This window comes from Trichinella spiralis, assembly GCF_000181795.1.
Source record: "Trichinella spiralis strain ISS 195 chromosome Unknown Scfld9, whole genome shotgun sequence".
Classification (NCBI taxonomy): Eukaryota; Metazoa; Nematoda; class Enoplea; order Trichinellida; family Trichinellidae; genus Trichinella; species Trichinella spiralis.
In genome coordinates this window covers 140103-160783 of record NW_003526948.1, presented here as the reverse complement: position 1 = coordinate 160783, position 20681 = coordinate 140103, and the positions used below count along the sequence as shown (strand labels likewise).

At 33.0% G+C, this 20681-nt stretch overlaps 6 protein-coding genes across 6 annotated transcripts; 1 reads left to right on the top strand and 5 right to left on the bottom strand.

Moving 5' to 3' along the window:
• Positions 1-2415: 2415 nt before the first annotated feature.
• Tsp_09386 (sodium Bile acid symporter family protein) lies at positions 2416-4366 on the bottom strand. Its single transcript, XM_003371143.1, has 6 exons — positions 3671-4366; positions 3437-3617; positions 3236-3354; positions 2868-3110; positions 2667-2799; positions 2416-2591 (listed from the first exon to the last, which is right to left on the bottom strand). The coding sequence occupies exons 1-6, from the start codon at positions 4364-4366 to the stop codon at positions 2416-2418; spliced, it is 1548 nt and encodes a 515-aa protein (XP_003371191.1).
• A 2166-nt stretch (positions 4367-6532) lies between these two features.
• Positions 6533-9232, bottom strand: Tsp_09387 (hypothetical protein). The gene is made up of 5 exons (XM_003371142.1): positions 9127-9232; positions 8730-8812; positions 7357-7497; positions 6719-6783; positions 6533-6611 (listed from the first exon to the last, which is right to left on the bottom strand). Exons 1-5 carry the CDS (start codon positions 9230-9232, stop codon positions 6533-6535), a joined length of 474 nt encoding a protein of 157 aa, XP_003371190.1.
• Positions 9233-10353: 1121 nt separating this feature from the next.
• Tsp_09388 (hypothetical protein) lies at positions 10354-11144 on the bottom strand. The gene is made up of 2 exons (XM_003371141.1): positions 10746-11144; positions 10354-10665 (listed from the first exon to the last, which is right to left on the bottom strand). The coding sequence occupies exons 1-2, from the start codon at positions 11142-11144 to the stop codon at positions 10354-10356; spliced, it is 711 nt and encodes a 236-aa protein (XP_003371189.1).
• A 265-nt stretch (positions 11145-11409) lies between these two features.
• On the bottom strand, positions 11410-12415 carry Tsp_09389 (conserved hypothetical protein). Its single transcript, XM_003371140.1, has 5 exons — positions 12361-12415; positions 12053-12153; positions 11774-11800; positions 11541-11593; positions 11410-11512 (listed from the first exon to the last, which is right to left on the bottom strand). The coding sequence occupies exons 1-5, from the start codon at positions 12413-12415 to the stop codon at positions 11410-11412; spliced, it is 339 nt and encodes a 112-aa protein (XP_003371188.1).
• Positions 12416-14470: 2055 nt separating this feature from the next.
• On the bottom strand, positions 14471-16950 carry Tsp_09390 (N-acetylgalactosamine kinase). Its single transcript, XM_003371139.1, has 10 exons — positions 16833-16950; positions 16644-16770; positions 16343-16497; positions 15985-16041; positions 15817-15952; positions 15666-15768; positions 15452-15607; positions 15180-15390; positions 14875-15094; positions 14471-14669 (listed from the first exon to the last, which is right to left on the bottom strand). Exons 1-10 carry the CDS (start codon positions 16948-16950, stop codon positions 14471-14473), a joined length of 1482 nt encoding a protein of 493 aa, XP_003371187.1.
• Positions 16951-18760: 1810 nt separating this feature from the next.
• Tsp_09391 (cuticle collagen 1) lies at positions 18761-20552 on the top strand. Its single transcript, XM_003371138.1, has 8 exons — positions 18761-18922; positions 18973-19136; positions 19583-19769; positions 19843-19891; positions 19940-20002; positions 20078-20173; positions 20237-20380; positions 20443-20552. Exons 1-8 carry the CDS (start codon positions 18761-18763, stop codon positions 20550-20552), a joined length of 975 nt encoding a protein of 324 aa, XP_003371186.1.
• Positions 20553-20681: the final 129 nt, after the last annotated feature.

The following is a 20681-nucleotide window of genomic DNA, read 5'->3' as shown; positions in this document are numbered from 1 at the left end:
TATTTTAAAATAAAATAACCAACAATCCTAAACAAATCATCCAACAAATATCACATTGTATGTACATTTTGATTTCTTTTTAAATTTCAATAAAATTAAAGCTGAACAAAAGCAAAAAGCAGAATGTCGGATATGCCACTGGTGATGTTTAATTGCTTGCAACGTTTTTGTATAGTATCAAAGTTCGAGCATTGTTGTTCGTGTTTCCTTGATTTTTCTCTTTTGTGCAGTTCAAAGAGGCAAATTTCAGCTGCATCTCATTCATATAGTGAAGAGATGTTTGTTTTATTTTTTGAAACTCTATCATTTTACTGATCAATGTGATAACATTAATGAAAAAAAAACAACACGTCATCTTTTAGCTGCTTAAATATGCGGACAAAATGAACAACAATATTCTGTAAAAAATATTTTCATGAAATACCTTTTTCCATTATAAAATGTTCCCAGAAATTCTTATTAATAATAATAAAGTGACGTCATCAATTGCAACTGCATGCTAGAACAGAACAGAACGGAACAGAACAGAACAGAGATGGGTGTGACTCAAAAACAGGCTACTTTCTAAATAATTTGCTCATTTGCAAAACTTTTCCAAAATTGACAGACAGCCCTGTTATTTGAAAAACATAGCATGCAAGATGCTTTCTTTGCAACCCTCACTACGGCTATGTGGAAAGTTATCATTATCACCAACTGAAATCAGTACCATTTGAATATTAACAACAGTAGATGCTTCTTTGTTATCTTTCATCTTTTGCAAAATATACGCTTTTCGTAACAATTCATTTATAAACAAAATCCGAACACTGTGTAACATTTGCCATATGGATGAATATGTTGTGGCAAAGCTGTTGCTGCTGTTGTTCGTCCATACGTTTTGCTCTGTTTTATAATAAATTTCTTCCTTCAACAGAAACCCAAACATTTCAAATTGCTCAGAAATAGGGATAAAATGACTTTTTGAAATAAATGAATAAAATAAACTATTTTTCCACGAAATCCCGAATTCAAATAATGCCCCATCTGTTATTGTTGTGCAAACAATGAAATGAAATGTAGTAGTAAATATTTAAAAAAATATATAAGTATTTTAAAATATGAAAACAAAATTTTATCTTAAAACTGCTGCTTTTTCATATTTTTTAAATAATAAGAGAAGCTGAAGACAAAACAAAAAGAACATAAGTTGGTGGCATTATTCTTGAAAATTAGCAAATTGTATAATTAAAAAACGTAAAATAATTTAATTTTTGGTTATAATTTACCTTCTTTCAAATGTCTTCATTGATTCAAAATTGCTCGAATCCAGTGCTGCAATTCGTGGTGCGTGTGTGTGAGTGACCACATTGTGAAAATCTTGAGCAACAGATACTTTTCAGATATTGAAACGAAACATTTCTTTTTGAAATTATTCCATATTGTTAATAATTGAAGAAAAATTATTCTTGATTTAATACGAGCTATTTCTAGACACCAATCAAACAGTGCTGTGCCTATATTGAAGCAAATTTTGTTTGTTCTTCCTCTGTAGCGAGGCAACCTCTCTGAATTTCCCTTGCCTAGCGGTTAAAGCGACGCAGCACTTTCCTGCAGGGCAATATTCGGTGCAGCAGAGCAATAATGGATATTTAAAAATCTTTCATCTTCAGTTATTCAACACAACATACTGTGAATGCACACAAGCATATATGAAGTTCGCCTTTGTTGTCATTTTCATTCAATATCATGAGCACATATGTTTGCCTGTCTTTCTGTCAGTATCGGATACAAATCAGCAAAAGATTTTGCTGCAAAAGTGTGTGTGTGTGTGCGCGCGCGTGTGACAAATCATTTTCTACATTGAAGGATGAGAATTTTCCCCGACTCAGCTTGGTCACAGATGTATGTAAAAAAGTTGAAGTTTAAAATTTGTTTCCAATCAATCAATCATCGCATCGCTTGAAAGATTGTTGCTGCTTCACTATTGAGCAATGAGTGAATGAGTGATGCGTGCAAGGCCAATGACGGTGCCGTTTTTTTCTTCGTAACAGAAACTGCTCTCACAACTAACTGGCAATGCAAAAAGCCCGTCAAAATAGAAAAATAAAAATAATCAATAAATGTGAAACTTTATTCAACAATAAAAGCTACACATTTCATATCAGCTGAAATAGTGATTTGGTAGTGGTGGTGCGGCTGGCTGTGTGATTGCTGCCTTTTCTAGATATGGTAATGAATTACAGAAGACCAATGCTGACCAGTGCTTATTTTTTTTCTAAAACACAAAACCAACAGCAACAAGCAGAGGAAAGCAGTCAACCTTCCATGCATATTCACACCAACGGCAGGCAGTTTGATGATAAATGAAGAAAAGTGAAAACAGCATAATTTGAAAATATGAATCATTTTCCTCTACATTTTTCAAATTCAAAATCAGCGCTTGATGAATATCATGCTCTGAGAATCGGCCGTTTTTCCATTGACAGACATCCCGTCGACAGAATTCACTTCGTCAGGCACTGAGACGGTACCGTCCAAACTTGAATCAATGTTCAATTTTCTGCCTTTCTCACTGCTATTACCTGGACAATTATTGACGCAAGGTATGCCTGAAAATTCGCATCAAGCTATATATTAGGGATATTTTGTAGTTATTATTATTATTTTTGTTGCTTAAATTCAACCTTCAAGAACTTTCCAAAAAATTGACTTTCCATAGTATAAGATCAGAGCAATCAGCACTGGTACCGGTGTAAACAACGCAACAATTACTGGCATCACTGATGCAATTTCAGAATCTGGCTTTGGGAATGAAAGCTGAAAAGCAAAAGAAAAAAATAGCTTCATTTGTCAATTAGAAACAAGCGTACAATGATTTTACTCACCTGCAATAGTACAATTGCAATGCCTGTATTTTGAATTCCAGTTTCAAGTGATATTGCTACGATGTTTTCACGTGGTTGTTTAAGCAGCCATGCCAAAACAAACCCAGTCATGAAGCCTAGCCATGGAACGCACAGACCGGCGATCATTGAACGTAAAGACATCAATTTGAACATGTACAAATTGCTGTAAACTCCGAATGTGCAAATGAAAACAATGATGATGACAAAAAATGGACGCAAAACCTGAACGCAATAATATTATTTACAGCAATATTAATTGCTAATTAATATTATGCTTGATTGTAGACCTTCTTAGCCTTTTGGCCCCATGATGGCTTCAAATGCCACAACAGTATGCCCAAATTTACAGGAACCAATAACAACAGCAGAGATATGCCAATATTGCGATGTGGAATTTGAATACTTCTCAAAGCGTCCGTTTCCACAATGTACGGCCCTAGTAGATATATCCACAATGGCATGAAACCTAAAAATAGCAGTTGAAAATAAATAAAAAGAAATGAAATGGAAATTTCGTGTTCTCATTTCGTTTCTCCCCCTAAGCATACCGTAAGCAAATACGGTACTGAGAAATGTCATCGTAACTGAGAGATCGATATTGCCGTCAAGCAGATATGTGTAAGCATTCGAAGCTCCGCCGCCTGGACTACAACCAGCCGTGAACAGTCCAAGACCCATGGCAGTCAGACCGTATGGAACAAACGCGACCTGCGCAACTCCAAATGAGATCTGAAATATAAATTTGAACGAAAAAGACAAAATCATTTTGTATTTGCTCTTACCAAGGGCATGGCAAAAAATTGACAAAATAGTCCTATTGCAGGAGCTACTGGTCGTTTGATGACTTTCCACACTGTGCGCGGATTAATTTCAGCTGACATGAGAAAATTAGCCAAACAAAGTAATACTGACAATACACCGACAAAAATGTATCCAAGTTTCGAATCGGCACGTATCACAGGCACGGGATAATTGAGCGTAAAGTTGTGTTCAATTCCCTCGTCGTCCAAGCAGACAACATCCAATTGGACAACAGCTCTACCCAAAAATTTTCCATTAATCGTAAAAGTGATCTCGTCAAAATGTTCCAAATCCAGCTGAATCAGCTGGGATGAAGAATTTTGAACCGTATCATTGGTGGTGGTGAGTGAATAGTCATAATCAGAAGCAGCAGCATGCGAGCTGAACTTCTTCGGATTGGTGATGTCGATCAAATCAGGGGTCGAAGTTTGAAGGCTCAAATTCAGCTTGTTGGAACATTGGATTTCACATTTGTCGAGATCGTCGTCCCTTTGGAAATGTACAATTACTGTCTGATTTTCATTCTCCTTGATCGAGCTGATCACCTCAGGCACGACAGTAATATTCACACCGTTGCCCAGCACGTGAACAGCCGACCAAAGCACGGCACAAACAAACGAAAGCACACAATAGTAAAGCAACAAAAACGGACAACGACAATCAGTTTTCATTTCCATTCTTCAATTGAATTATTGAAAATTCTACAAATCAAGAAAAAAATTATTCAAATTCAAATGCTGAATTGAAATATTATTGGAATAACGCTAAGCTAATTTTAAAAGCAAACACTTTCGGCAATTTCTTTTCATGTGACCGATGAAATAAATATTTTCTAGTAAACGCAGAATGTCAACAAGTAAAACTGTCATTTGTGCGATAGCATTTTTCAAAGTCTTTAGATACGATTGCTAAAAGACAAAGAGGATTTTCTCGGAGGTGGTTCAGTGAAACTGCGAACTGCTCTTTACAAAAATTCTTTGCAAATTTGTTCAAATGAAAAATGTCATCCCACGCTTGAACTGATTCTACAAAATTCTTCACCTTTTATAAGCATAACGATGAAAAATTGCCATTGCAATCGAATCAAATCAACGTTAAATAAATAACAAATAAATTAATCAATCTCCAAAATGCTTGCCGATCAAATTTTGCATTAACGAGAAATATTTAAATTTCTGCTCAGCCTTCAACGTCAACTAGCGCGAACTTGATCAGTACAAACAAATCCGCTTCAACGTTCAATTGATCAAACCATATTCAAATGAATTTTATATATGAAAAATGAAATAAATAAATGATGATTAAGCAAAATGAAAATAACCAATAATCCCCCCTCCCCTCACATACACACACGCCCGCCAGTGATTAGAATCATTTCTTGCTATGTGGTAAGCAATAAATTCTCAAATTGAAATCATGAAATTGAAATATACAATCGTAAATAAACAATCGATCAAACGGACGTGCTGATTTTAATTAACCAATTCCCTCAGCGACCAGTGTTAATTTCTGCTTCAGCATTCACTCACAGCCGTCAACAATCAGTTACGTAAATTTTGCCAACGCCACATCACAATTTGGATACATTCTTGAAGGCAAAAGCGGTGGATACAATGAAACAAACAAACAAACAAACAAACAAAATAAACGATACAGAAAGCAGAAGAAAAAACCACCATCATTATCATTAAAAAAAAGTCATTCGATGATTGAGAAAATTGAAAAAGAAAAATATGAATAATATGCAGATGGATATGTTAAATTATGCAATGAAAACGAAATGCATTTTCGAATTTTGAAAAGTGAAGTGAAGCAAAGAATGAATGGAATTCAAAATTTCATCATTACTTCTGCACGTGATGACTGCAAAACTTCGGAATAAGAATAAATTGAATATTTTGAAAATTCTACACGCACACACACACACATACATGATATTTACATATGCCAAAAAACAGAACATTTACTTCATAAAAGACAAGAAGAGAAAACCGCATTAATCTGGCTGGCTTTGCGTAATACTACTGGGGAAAATATTTCTTGCCAATCAAAGAGAACAATGGACTTTTTTTTAACAAATGACTGCCAATCACAAAAACAGTTGATTGGAATCATGCTTGCTTTTTCTCTAGCTTATAATAATAATAATAATGATGATGATGATAATAACAATATAGCAGTGCACACAATCAGCACAACGCTAACCCAGTTCAAGTAATTTTTCTCATCTACTATGTTTTCCCCAATAATTACAATGTTAACAAAAATTAAATAAAAGAAACAATCGAAATGAAAAAACACACAAGCACACAGCTTATGTGTCATCGTAAAATTCCCTTAACATTTTGCATAAATAAATGTTAGTATTGCACTTGAAAAAGAGATAAAAATATCTTTAAAAAAATCAAATTGGACTAATCAGGAAAAATATTGCATAGAAGATGGATATATTTACTAGGCACATCGTATCCTGCCAAGCTAATGAACCGCAGCAACAGTGCAATAATGGATAATTGAATTTGTAACTATGAAATATATCATAGCAAGTCAAAAATCAATCAACATATATGATAAGCATTGACAGCAACCTTAACAAACGATAATTGATTATTTAACTTGAACTTTACAAAAGAAAATTTCAATAAATTTATACATGTGTGTGTGTGTGTGTGTTGATTTATTCATTTATTTTTAATTCAAAACAAGAACATAACAGGATATAGAATCAAATTAAGATAAAATATGTATGCAATCACATTCTGTGTGTGGTTTATCAAAATAACAAAGAACAAGTTTAAACAATTTTCACTTTACAACCAGCCATCTAGCTAGTTAGCTAACTTTTACAACGTGCAAGATGTTGCTGTATAAAAAGCTGATGATCTACTAGCAAATGAACTAGAATCGTTGGAATCGTCTTTGCTTCAATATGTGAAAACAAGATAAACTAATTCAAGTTTATGGCTTTGAAAAGGAAAAGTTGTGAATATGAATATGAATAATCATTTAAAAATGAATGCAACAATTACGTGAAATGGAATTGTTCCAAAATGGATGCAGCTGTTTGTCTTGATGAAATCAAATCACTCGGCCACTAAACAATTCAACCAATAGTCAGTTTGCTCAAATAGCACTGTAAAATCGTTACCGAGCTTGATGCTGTTCGGAAGTGAAAAACCTACGCGGTCATCAAACTGCATTTCGATGACAAACAAGAATTGGAACAACCAAATCAGATGCTCAAGTACAATTTTCATTTTCAACATCAAGCAAACACGTCAGAGTTGAATTTGAATAAAATTTGCATGAAAAATCAGTCAGAAATCATTTTCCAGTTCAGGTAGACTTTTGCATGCTTTTTCGAATACAATGATTCACAACAAGTGTAAATAAAATGAAATTAGACGAGGACATTCAAAATTAGTAACTTCATCGAATAAATAATAAAATAAATTTAAATGAGTGCAAACACCAAAAAGTTTTTCATTCTTCCTCTTCAATTTTATCAGAAGAAACAATTTCTGACAAAATCAATTTCAAAAGATTCATCGCATCAAAAGACAGTTTTCTTCGATTGTTCATGTTAATTAGAGAATAGAAAAAGAAAACGTTCCATAATTTGCAATTTTGCGGTTAATAAAATGAACTTATTTTAATAATAAATTACCAGTTGCAGAGGATACTGATTTTCGAAGCAGAGCGTCAAAGCAACACCAGTAAGCAGGTGTGTTACACACCAATATTTTCTATTGGAAATTAAGCCCAGACTGTCGACTCTCCTTAACCTCGTTACGGCAGGTTCAACTACCTACAATCGTTTATAGTTACAATCGTATGTTAACGCTACGTTTATAACAACAACAACAACAGTAATAATAATAAGCTTTACCAACCTGCCTGCCTGTGACGTTATTAAAATACAGATTCAAAAAATACCTATGCTTTTAAAAATGTGTTTAATCTTTAATATTGACTACAAATTATTGCCTTTCCACTTGAGAGAACACGAAAAATAAAACAGAAATTGATTAATCAACGTCTCAAATTGGACAATAATGGCAAAGCTTTTACAGTTTAGCCGTTAAGAAATTTTGAATAGAGGGCGATTTGCGTTAATAAAAAAAAGCAAAGATAAAATCACTACAATCCATTTCCTTCATCCACGGGTGCACAGAAAGTCTTGACGTAAGAATGAATTTAAAAAAAAGCAGCCAAAATCTTAGTTAGCATGCTGGTGGTATTTTTGAATTGCCTGTTGTTGAAGTGAAATGTAAAACAGCCTGCAACAACAGGCAAAAATTACGAACAACCCATTCACAGCAATGCTATTTCACACGCTTTGGAAATGGGACATGGGGGAAAATATTCCTATTTGAAAAAAAGAATATTCAGTCGACTGGAAAAATATGAAAATACTAGAATTATTGCTTTTTTTCATTCAAATTTTGCCATCTCGCTCATTGCCAAAAACAAAATTTAGATATCACCGTACAAAACAAAAAAGAAATAAGATACTTGTTCACTTTAGTACAATTTTAAGATACTTTTATAGAAAAGTAGAAGTTTACAAGGAAAAAATCATAATCAATTTCAAATTATGATTCATCTGATCAACAATATGAATAATAATAATAATAATAATAGCTTGTAGGTTCTGTTAGTATACTGGATGATACAGAATCCAGTTTGCCAAAACTATGCAATAAAATCACTAATTTGGGTCAGTGACAAGCAAAAATTACAACCTTAAATCATTACTGCTTCACGCACAATTGCACACCAATCTCTCAACGATCCAATAATGTATTTATGCAAATAAGTTAATTGCCTATTCTACTTGTGATTTCTACTTTGACAAATGTCAAGAGAAAACAACAAGAATAATAAATCATCATTATTTAAAATTTGAATAAATAACGCTCATTTTTTTAATTATATAATTACATGTTACATGGAAGATTAAGATTAAGAAGAAAGAGAAGAATATTAATCAAAAATCAAGCAGACAACTTCTTGTTTCAAGTTGACGTAATCAGTTACTTCAACAGTACAATGAACAAAACAAAAATACACTGATGCCTGCTGCAAACTTCCTGCTGTGTTAATTGCACTGCTTTTAGCATCTGTAAAAGCATCACAAAAGAAAATTTCCTTCTCTTCACTTTCTCAATCTAAACCACCAACAACAACAAAACTTCCAAGCAACAGACTTGTCAAAAAATTATTTATTCATTTTATTAAAATAAGATAAAATTTGAATTTGGAAAAATAAAAAAAGAACAAGAAAAATAATGTTCATCTTATTTTTGAAACAAAATTTTAATATAATCGGCATTATTTGAAATGAAATATAACATAACATATACATCAGAAATCAGTTTTCGCCTGTTGAGCAAATTTTTTAAAAGCATTTATTGAACATACACTCTTTAATAACTTAAATGCAAATCAATTTGGCTTTCATCTTCAAATATTTTTACGTGATTACAACTAGTATTGTTAACATAAATAATGCAAGCTGATTTGCATTGACCACATTGCATTCTCAACACACTCACACACACACACACACACACACACACACACACACTGAAAGCATTGACTGCTTCACATCTTCATCAAAGTCGAAATAAAAAATAAACTCAAAATTGTAATACATTTTATATTATTTGTAAATTATATTATCAATGTAAATATATTTTCTATCACCGTATGGAAAACAATGATAAACATTCAACAGCAATGATTGCACAATTGTCCGTTCAACACGAAATATTAATTGCGTTTCTGGTTAGCAACAAATTTAAGCAGAAAACATTTCCAACTTTTTAAAACTAAAGTGAAACAACTGGTGTTCAGCAACGCAAAAGCACAAGACTACCACTTTCACTTTTACTAAACATGAAGCTGACCAAACCAATCACAGAAAACAATTATCATTGCATTGGTTTTACAATAAAAAAAAATTATAAAAAAACAGCATCAGTTAAGTTTTCACAAAAAGCAATCTTTCGCTGTGATATCAGAAAAAAATTACACAGAAATGAAATATTTAACTTTCTTGAAATGAGCCACGCTAAAAGTGATAAAAAGCGCATTCGTTGCTTTTCGATAATTGAAATTTAAAAAAAGAATTAGTAAATTCGTAAAATTATTACAAAAAATTAAAAGGAAATTCTGTACAATCAGACGATAAAAGCTGTTCAACAGAAAAAAGCATAATAAATAAAAAACGAATCCTATTTTATATATTTCAGTGCTGATAAACTTAATGCACTAAAAATAGTCGCAATTGATAAAATAAAATACCAAAATTTTACCAGTTTGATCAAAATATTCGCTAAGCTAATTTTTTTGTAAAAAATATTTATTTCAAAATAATGTAAAACAATACAGTAAAAGATGATCAGGTGTATGTTACAGTATCAATGCTGTCATTTGCAGGAAACTATTTTAGTAATAAAATTGTTATTGAAAATCGATGGTTTTGAAATATTTTAACAGTAGAATGTGAAAATTGTAATTAAAAAAGAAAACAGCTACTACATTTTTTTCCCAGTGCATAAGAAAAAATATGATAAAGGTTTATACTAAAAAGCAAAAAAATTCACGTAAAATGCGTTTATTTTGCAGTTTTTGCTTTTTTTCTCAATCACCAAACTTTTCAATAATGTTGCAATAAGTATTCCACAATTTCCATAATAACAATGAATGAGCGAGCTGCTTTGGGATTGCTTTTCAAGAGCTTATCTCTGTTCATCGAACAGTACGAGCTCAAAACTTTCATTCTCATTCGAAATTGGTCACTAAATGGAAAAAAAGTCAAAGCAAGAAGAGCATAAAGCCATTGCAAAAGACTGTGATCATAACCGTGGGAGTATAGCACAAATAAACTTAGAATGATCGCCTGCTCAATTTGTTTGTCATCCAATGACAATACAATTGATAATAGCGGCAGGCTGTTTTCACAGTTTTTCTAAAATTGAATATTTATGCAAGGTGTTTCCAAAGTGGATAACAAAAAACACAACACAACGCAGTGAAAAGTGTACTTACGGAATGAACTATGTCTGTGAAGAATTTTTTCCACCCTTTTTCATCCGCAGCACTTGGCAATGAAACATCGCCCACATTTCCCAAACGGTAAGCAATTTTACGCAGATTAGGAATGCGGAGCCGAAATTTTTCAAAATGTTCAACAACCTTGCAATAAGACAAAGCCGATTCCTGCTGTGGAGCTTCTTGGCTAACACTGTCGCCCAAGTTCTGCTTTCCAACCGACTTGGCGGTTGAAGAATTCTGTTTCCCGCCTTTGCTTTCACTGGACAAAGTCTTTTCCAATTGTTCACGTTCAGCAGCAACTTGCAGCAAATAGTCAACTGCCGAATTGGGTGGCTTATTCAAATCTACTGGATGACGCTGCTTCGACTTCGGAACATAAAATACCTGCGGCATATTTTCAGGTGAAAATTAATTGTTCTAAAATAATAACACAAATGAGTTGAAAAAACTATTTCAGCTATTGTGGCTGATGTCGCATTTAAGAAAAAAACAATAATTATTGCGCAAGCAATACTTTTTCGAGTGTAAACCATACAGGACAACGAAGCATAAATCAGTTAAATAAATAAAACATTTACTTTCAATGTGTACAAAGAACATTAGTGTAAAACCTTTTACACATGCATTCAGCAGTTAAGGAAATTTATATATTATCGGACTATCGCACAGAACAATTATTTAAAAAAAATCTTTTCTCGCAACGTTGTACAAGTGCTTCGTAAAACAAATACATCAAGTCGATTTCAGATTGCACAACAGATCTTTACACTTTTTTTTCTTCAAATTTACCCGAACTCATCCCAATCTAAATCTACCCGTTCACGCATGCAGTCAAAAGCATTCTAAAACTTACAGTTTACCTACTGAAAAATCAAGTTCAAGGTGACAGTTCAAAGTCCATGATTTCAATTTATACCATTTTGCAACATTCAAAAAAGCATTTATTAATTCATTAACGCTGTCTCAACACAACAATCACGCCGCACATAAGCTTGAAAGAACAGACTAATTCAAATTTATACCGTTTCAATAAATACAAACAGGAATCTCTAAAAAAGCAAACAAAAAGATAAAAATTTCAAATAAAAACTTATGCGTTGTGCAATTCATGTATTGCCCAGAAATGAGCACTTCAACAGCACAGATAGAATAAAATCCAGAATAAAGTTAATACTAACAGTATGATTTGATGAAATGTAGGATATATTTTAATATTTGAATTTTCATTGCCAACAGAAATCATGCGAGTGAAGCGCCAAATTTTTGTAAATAGATTTTCTGATAATTAATTAATGACAAACGATTGAATACGCAACGTGGATCGTTTCCCCATCTCTACAGTTGTCTGTGTATGCTACGACGCGTCGGCTGACCAATAGAACAAGCTTGACATACAAGTTTGCTGAAGCTTCATTTCAAAAAATACAGACAACTATTCATTTAAATCAATAAATTCAACTTAATCAATTAATTTAATCAAATACTTATAGCTTTAATTCAAAATTATTGCTCATGATCTCAACAAATGTTTTTTCTTCAGGTTAAATTATTTTATAAATTTGAGCAAATTAATGATATTAAAAGTAAATTCAAAAAAAAAGAAAGCAACGCTTTGAACGTGAATAACAACACTCGTTGATATTAACATATTGAAATGTAAACATATTATTTATTTGCATTTCAAATAAAATCATTCGATATTGTCAAGCGACTTTGAAAACATTTCAAACCATTTAATGCTAAAAAGATTGGTGCTCCCCTGCCAGGCAGATTAGCACCGATCTTTCTTAGTCTTGCTCAGTGGAGGACGATGTTAGCTCGGAACGCTTTATCCATAACTTCATTCTTAGAAATGGACAACGCTGTTCCGGCATTCTGTCTACATTAACCATCGTCATGTCGCACTGCTACCGGAGTGCAGCTATTCCATAGCTTTCTTGAACTTTCCTTATAGTAGGAAGGCCGTATCTGGAAGATACTGCTTCGGAGAGTTCTCAATTCAGCACATATGAGATAGCTATGCGCGCTTATGTTGGCACTTCAACCGCTAGCGTATTTAGTGTATGTGTACGCTTAGCTTTTACAACTGCCTCCGGGAATCGAACACGGCTGGGGAGGGCGGTGGCTTGGCTGGCTATTAACCACTACGCCACACCACCCTCCAACCGTTAATAATCAATTTCTTTATTTATGTTTACAACACTAATACCGATTTTCACTAAAATTCAGCAGTTTTTAAATTTTTGCTTTTAATTTTTAAAAATTACCTTTAATAAACTTACAAATTTTCATTTTCTGCAATTAAAAAACATATAAATGCTTCTTATCCAATGATTTCCAAGAGTGAAATAAAACGGTGTACAAATTTATGCTTGTCAACAACAATAAAATTGTCTGTTTTATTAATTTATTTCTTTAACTTGTGCTAATTTACATATTTTTAGCGACAAAATGATTTTACTAAAGTCGGCACTTTGAATAGTCAGAGAACGAATTACTTTAGCTAGCTATTGTACTTTCATGATCATAAATTTCGCTTCATAATAAATAATATTCTTTAAATTATTATCATCAGTGAATGAAATTCAAAATTATAGACTGTTTCATGATCATCTGATGAAACAGTTGAATAACAAAAATTTTTCAATTTGTTTTCATAAAATTTAAAAAGTTGCGCAAAGCAGCTAATGAAATACCAGTCGTAGCTAAGAAATTTATGAATAAAATATAATTTATGAACTCTGAACATTGAATTGATTTTTAATAATTTTAATAATAGCATTTCACGCTATTCTGTTCGAATAGATTAAGAAATTTCACTGGGTGCACTGGAGGCTGAATATCATTTAAGCGTTCAGAAGCTTTTCGACATTATAACAAATGAAATATGGTATTCTTCAATAAAACAGTTAATTATGAAAATAATGTTAATGCATGAACAGTTTCGGCATGAATTTTCAATTATTACTTGGCAATCTATTTTTTAGGACTTAATTATCTTCTAAATTAAACTTTCAATCTACAGTATTTATTCTGATTGTAACTGCTGATGAAAGCAGTTTCATTTCATTTGCATTTGTTTATTGTCTAGTTAAAAACGGCAAATTATTCCTGCTTTGCGCAAATTTTCTAAAAGCAAAAACAACAGACCGTGGTTGCTTCTACCTGAGTTTTATTTAGAATATTTAACACAATACAGTATTATTATTCAGAATCATGGCTCATAAGTTGTCACGAATTGAGTCATTACAATTATTACGTTGCTTCCAGTAGGAAATTGCTCAGATCATTTGATGCTTTAAACAAATATTAAGCATGCAACACTTAGTTAAATTTATTTAGACAGTAAGGTAAAATTTATTTTCCAATATTGTGCAACACTGAAAAGATAAACGGCACTGCAAGAAAGTTGCAGACCTTACTGTTACAGAGAAACATATTTTGCATTAAATAAATTAGCATGTACGTGTCCGACTTTTAATACGCATCACACAGCATCTGATAAATAAATGAGAAGCAAATAAAACTCGTAATTTCCCTGCATATTACTGCAGTTGATAAATCACAGTATCTTGTAAATCATGATAAATATCAGTAAAAGCTTCTCTTGGATAAGATGTAATAAAAATATGCAAAAGTAGAAAGTGTATTTACGATGTGTTGAAATGTTCACTTACAATTTCCTAAGAAGAAGAAGAAGAAGAAGGAATAGAAACGTTTCAACTGTGTGGTAGGCTGAAAATCTGCAAGCCTTGTCCAGGTGAAACGAAGAAAGGCTTATAAGACCTAAAAGCGCTTCCTTCGATGTATCGTTCTACTGATTCTTGAAAACCTTCCGCTCGGTCGGCATCGATCAATGCGATAACAGCACCACCCCATCCTGCTCCAGTCAAACGACTTCCTATGGCACCAAATTTCCTAAAAATTGTCATATTTATTAAATATTCAAACAAAATTTGCATAATATCAAAACGCTGAGCAAATAGTAGAAGTGAATGAAATAGTAGTTGATCAGACAATTGACACGGATATTTCTCGATCCACGTGAAATAATCAAATTGCAATGAAAAAACAATGGAAAGTAGCAGTACAAGAAAAGATAGAAAAGAAATTAGCAGCTAACTTGAACATCTGCTGGATGAAATCCAATTCTTCACAGCTACAATCGTAGAAGTATGAACACGAGTGGTGACTGTCGTCCATCAATTTTCCCAGCTTTGAGAGGCAAAGATCCTCTGACAACTGACCATTGGCAAATTGATCGCAAATCGAACGAAACTCTTTCACACGCATCGATTCTTCAATCACGTGTCTGGCTCTCCTTTTCAAATAAAATTGTTCATCTGAAATTTGCATAACAACAAATCACAATCGACATAAAAAAACAAAAAAAGCTATCAGAATATGTGAATTAATTAATAAAATCACTGGTTGGGTAGCGTCGGTAAAATAACATTTCCAATTCACATTCGTCACATTGCAAGAAGCTTATTATCTCTGCAACTGTGTAAGCGTCTTGTCCGAAAGCAGACAACGCAATTTCCTTGAATCTGTTCTCGTCAACGTCAGCGACAGCGTCCTGAACATCCTTAATAGTATTCATTCGACGCCAGTCCAGTCCAAAAACTTTAGCAATGAACTGAAAATTTAAATTAATTAATTCCAAATAAACCAATAAATAAACAATAAAAGCAAACAACTTTTGTTGCTAAATGACATTCCGTCACACGTTTATTGAACAAAGAATTCGCTGCACCTTTGGCCGATTCAAGTCCACAGTGGAAAACCACAAAACGAGCCTTCGGCGGCAAAGTGACGTCGTCGAGACGAAGCGGTTTGAACTGAATATATTTCGCCTGCAAGATCAGCAAAAATTTTCAAAGTGAGCAGCTTGCAATTGAAATGAATAAAAACCGACCATTCCATCTCGTGCAGTAAAACAAATAAAGTGATCCATACTGCCACCATTAACGCCGGCATTTTTTTCACAATGTGAACAAAATTCCGCCAAAGTTTCCTGAATTTTGAAAAAATGAAAAAAATTAATCTTCATTTTCAAATTTACTGTACTTTGGTTATGGTGCGGAAATTTCCATCGCCCACCGCGACCATTGTACACGCCGCTGCACAACAAACAAGTGCACTAGAACTAGCTAACCCAGCACGTGCTGGCAGTTTGCTACTGATCATCGCTTTGAAGCCTGCAAAAACATACATTCCAATCCAAAATCACTTCGGACAATTCTACCAATTATTGTACAGCTTTCACATGAGGAAAAAATCTCGCATTCTACAAACTAACTCTAATTCACAGTATCCTTTCTCAATTTCTTCCATTTAAACATTTACAAAAATAAATATATACAAATTTACTTATTTATTGAACATGATAAAATTAGATAAAAGTTGCGAAATAATTCCAGTTTCCTCATTAAACTATTCTCAACGTCAATAGTATTAAACTCATGTTTCATTGAACTATAATTTAAACTGTGAAAACTGAAAATATTAAACAAAAAGTTACATTCCAATTTCAAATTATACATATTTAAATTGTAAAATGGCTCTTCTTGAATGTACAGATTAATTACCTCGAAAAGCAAGCTTCACTTCCGCATTTTCGCCCGCTTCATCCTGATAGTCATGAACGTGACCCTTTGCAGCTTGAACGCCAGTCAAAAAATAATCTTTCCAGCAGGGATTATTGCAAGAAATAGTAAAGCAGGAAAGTATTGCTTCAAATGGCCTGAAAACAATGAAGCATTTACCTCTGACCATCAAGAATAAATTCGATGAATCCAACTATAAATGAATACAAACCGAAAATGTTGGAAATTTTCACTTAATTTATACAACTGAAACGTGTTTATTAATATTCTCACGTAGAATTACTCGTATTCGGTGTCAGTGTTACAAACAGTTATCTCTTCAGAATTTTGATTAACAGAAAATGCAGCATAGATGCATTCATTGATAGCCATCGGAAGTACTGCATAGCCGCAGTAGTCAATGTGTTCACCTGTAAAATATTAACATCATATCATGGAATATAAATATTAACTGCAGCAATATCGCAATAACCTATAATGTTGATCCTTCCAGGACTCTTAACAACATATTCGGCTTCACAGTTGTACCGATCTCGAAAAGCTTGCAGCAATTCACTGAACTGAGAAACATCGTTGGTAGACTCTATCATCTTAACGAATCGAAAATTTCAATCTTGTTATTAAATACAACAGCATCTCAAATTAATTAACATTTTTAAAAATTTATCCAAGTTAGAAACATTCTATTTTGCAATAACTTTCCAAGGCAAGTTCATTTCAATAACAAAAGTACTTTGCATCATAACAATTTCACACGATTTAGACTGCATTACATATATTTTATAAGAAAAAATGTTCTTCCAGATAATCAGTAAACAAAAAAAGAGATTCTTAAAGCCATATTAAAAATTATTAAAAATAATCAAAACATGTAACTTCGAGTGACTCTGAGCATTTTCTCATTTTACACAACGCATAGAAATGTATTACTGTATGATATGACGCGCAAATAATATTACAGTAAAATAGATGTGACATAAAAAAAATTCTAATTGTGAGCATAACTAAAAATCAAAAGCAAACTGTTGTGTATTGGTGTTGTGTATTGAATTAATATAATTCAAAATTATTGTGAATGTAACTTGATCATCTTCTATTTCATTTACTGTAGCACACAGATAACATGTTAGTTAGTTACGAAGATATGTGGCGTGTGTGTGTGTTCAAGTTAGTGTGTCGAATAAACAATTACCGTTTCTACCGAGTTTTGATCATGGCAGAAACACAGCATAAACTATTCACTATGAAAAACTGATTGCTTTCTCCAATAAGCAACATTAACGAACTGCTATTTCAGGAAAAAACTAAAAGAGTAGACAGCATAATAAAAAATACTTTTTTAATTTCTCAACGGGAAAAATAAACAAAAATGCAAATAATTACTTGACAGTATGAATTTTCAAGAAAAACCGAATTATTTTAACGAATTGCAAGATTTCATTATTTATTACTCAGGTACAAATTACAGTATAAGGATATTTTATTTGACAAAATTTGATGATAAACGCCAAAATATTTAATGCCATTTGAAAACTTGTTTAATTTTTCAACTTTTAAAAGTATTTAAAATTTATTTTATTAAGTTGAAACACAGAAATGAAAAAAAAATTATTATGTTTAAATGATGATTTTGTGTGTTATTTATGCTTGTTTATGAAAATATAATGGCGAGTAATAATCAGTAACTGCAATGCTCTTAATTGAAAATGGTCAAAATCAGTCAAACTGAAGCTTATCCACCATTGAATAGTGAATATTTAGAATTTTATGCAAAGCGATTCGAAAATCATTCTTCGAGAGAATACTGCGAACTTCATGCAACATTAGACAACTCTATGCATCTGTTCGTCATTTAAATCAGCAACACCGTTACTGTGGCCAGTTTAAGGAGAATCAAACAGCATTAATGAACGTAAAACTCCAGTACACAACTGACCTTTCGATTATTTGCTTTTATTAATTATTATTGACGATTAAAAAATGCGTGTCAACAGTGTAAAATTCTTGAAAAGCTCAGTTTGTTTGCTCGTAAAATGACTCTTCTTGAATGTACACAATTTATTTGGTTTTGATTGCAATTGCGCACATAAAGTACAAATTCGAATTGATAAACGTAAACTGTTTAAGATGTGAATTTGAATAATTGAAAGACCAACAAAGGGTTCGATTTCGGTCAACAGGATGCTAAACTGAATGCTTAACCTTCCACCATTGTCCAGCAAACCATGTTCAAACATTAAACAGTGCGACCCATTTGCAAATCATTCTTGAAGTTTACGTTAAAGGTATGGATAAAAATTTTCCGTACCATTTCTTATCAGAAGTTCTCTTCTTGTTGGCGACTTACAACTTGTTATACTATTTAAGCTGTTATTCTTAGTCAGCTTAATTTGTGACAGAATGCTGGATCGACGTGTAGAACATGTTTATCGTTGCATCATTGTCTTTTGTTTGTTTACCAGTTTATTAGCCGGACTGACAGCAGTCATCTGTATACCAGGATTCTTCCGCCGATGCATGGATATGAATTTAGAGCTTACGCAAAGTAAAAGCTCCTGCTTGGTAATATTATTCGAAGCATGAATTCTTTCGTTAAATAATTTTATTTCAAGCGTAATTTAAATATTGTCAGCAGTGCCGTGTTTGCAATGCATCAACGTTTCATGATAAAAAATCGTACTTCTCGTCAAGCGGTTCCACAGCTGCGCATTAAAGTTGAAGATATTTATCCTCCTAGTGTAATTCCACCAGAATGTGAACTAGTCAGTGAGTTGCAGTTAGTGATTTGAAGAAAAAAAGCACATTATTCTTATAAAATTACTACTAAAATTTACTAAAATGGATGTTGTTATGCATAAAAAGAGTCTTATAATCTTTTTATTGTGGGATTTTAGTTATTATATGTTGAATTACGAAACTGCATTCTGCACTATTTATATTTAACAATTGGTGCTATTTAAATAGAACACGAAACGGAAAAGTAGCTAATAATGATTGTTTTGATTTTTCAATATACAGGTTTTTAATGACTATAATTACTTTATGATATTTTTACATACATTCAGCTAGTTCATTGTTTCATCATATATCTTAACTTGATAAAAAAATATTGGGTTGTTTTTATTAAATGGAAATGTTTCTCAAGGTTTTAAGAATATTTAAAAGCAGAAATTATTAATCGTTTTAACTGATATTTGAAATGTAACTGGAATATTTTTGCAGTAAATATAATCAACGATTTGCACGTTTAGAATATCCTGCTTGTTGCAAGCCAGGAAATCCTGGATTACCAGGCAAGCCAGGAAAGCACGGCAAGCATGGACTTCCAGGAACCCCTGGTTTACCTGGCATTCCTGGAAAACAATCGAAATTTGCAGACTGCATTTCTATAATTCGTCCAGCTTGTCCTGTAATTGAAAGCAATGCCTGAATTTGTTGCATATAAATAATATAGCTTAATTTTATTCTACCTGTGATTTTAGGTATGTGATGCTGGAAGACCAGGTGATCCTGGACCAGCAGGACCTCGAGGTATACGCATTATATTATAAAGATCTGGTAGTAAAGCTGAAGTTTTAGGTGATCCTGGACCCACTGGTATTCCAGGGGAAGACGGCATTCATGGATTGCCCGGATTTCCAGGTTAATTAATATATACTATGTTTGAAGCAAAAAATAGAAGCACAGCAATTTCATTAAATCGGCAATATATTTCAGGACTTCCAGGTTTGTCAGGCATTGAAGGACTTCCAGGAGTCGATGGGCCACCGGGAGATCCCGGCATATCAGCTATACAGGAGCCATCATATCCAGGTTGAAAAATGATTTCAGCAATTAGCAGCTGTCTCTGTTTGATGAAAATACTTTTACTTTTAGGTGATGTAGGAGATATTGGTGACTTTGGACCACCAGGACCACCTGGCCCACCTGGTGAACCAGGCTTAGTTGGGCCACCTGGACCAGTTGGACCACAGGGATGTCGGGGTCAACCAGGAATACCTGGTCTGATTGGAAAGCCTGGTAAGTATTCCACATTAAAAAAAATTTATGCTTATTCTCATCACTGCACTGTAATAATGTAGGCTTGCCTGGCCCTATTGGCCCACCAGGAAGTCCAGGCAATGATGGCGTTTGCCCAAATTACTGTGCATTAGATGGAGGTGTCTTTTATCTGGACAAAACCCGTACTTAATGCTTCTATAAAATTTCCATCGAATTCAACACATATTCAGTTGTTTTACGTTTTAATAAAATTCCACAACCTGAACATTTAGAAGACAGAAACAAACTTGGCAGAAATGGAGAAATGTCAAGAAATGGC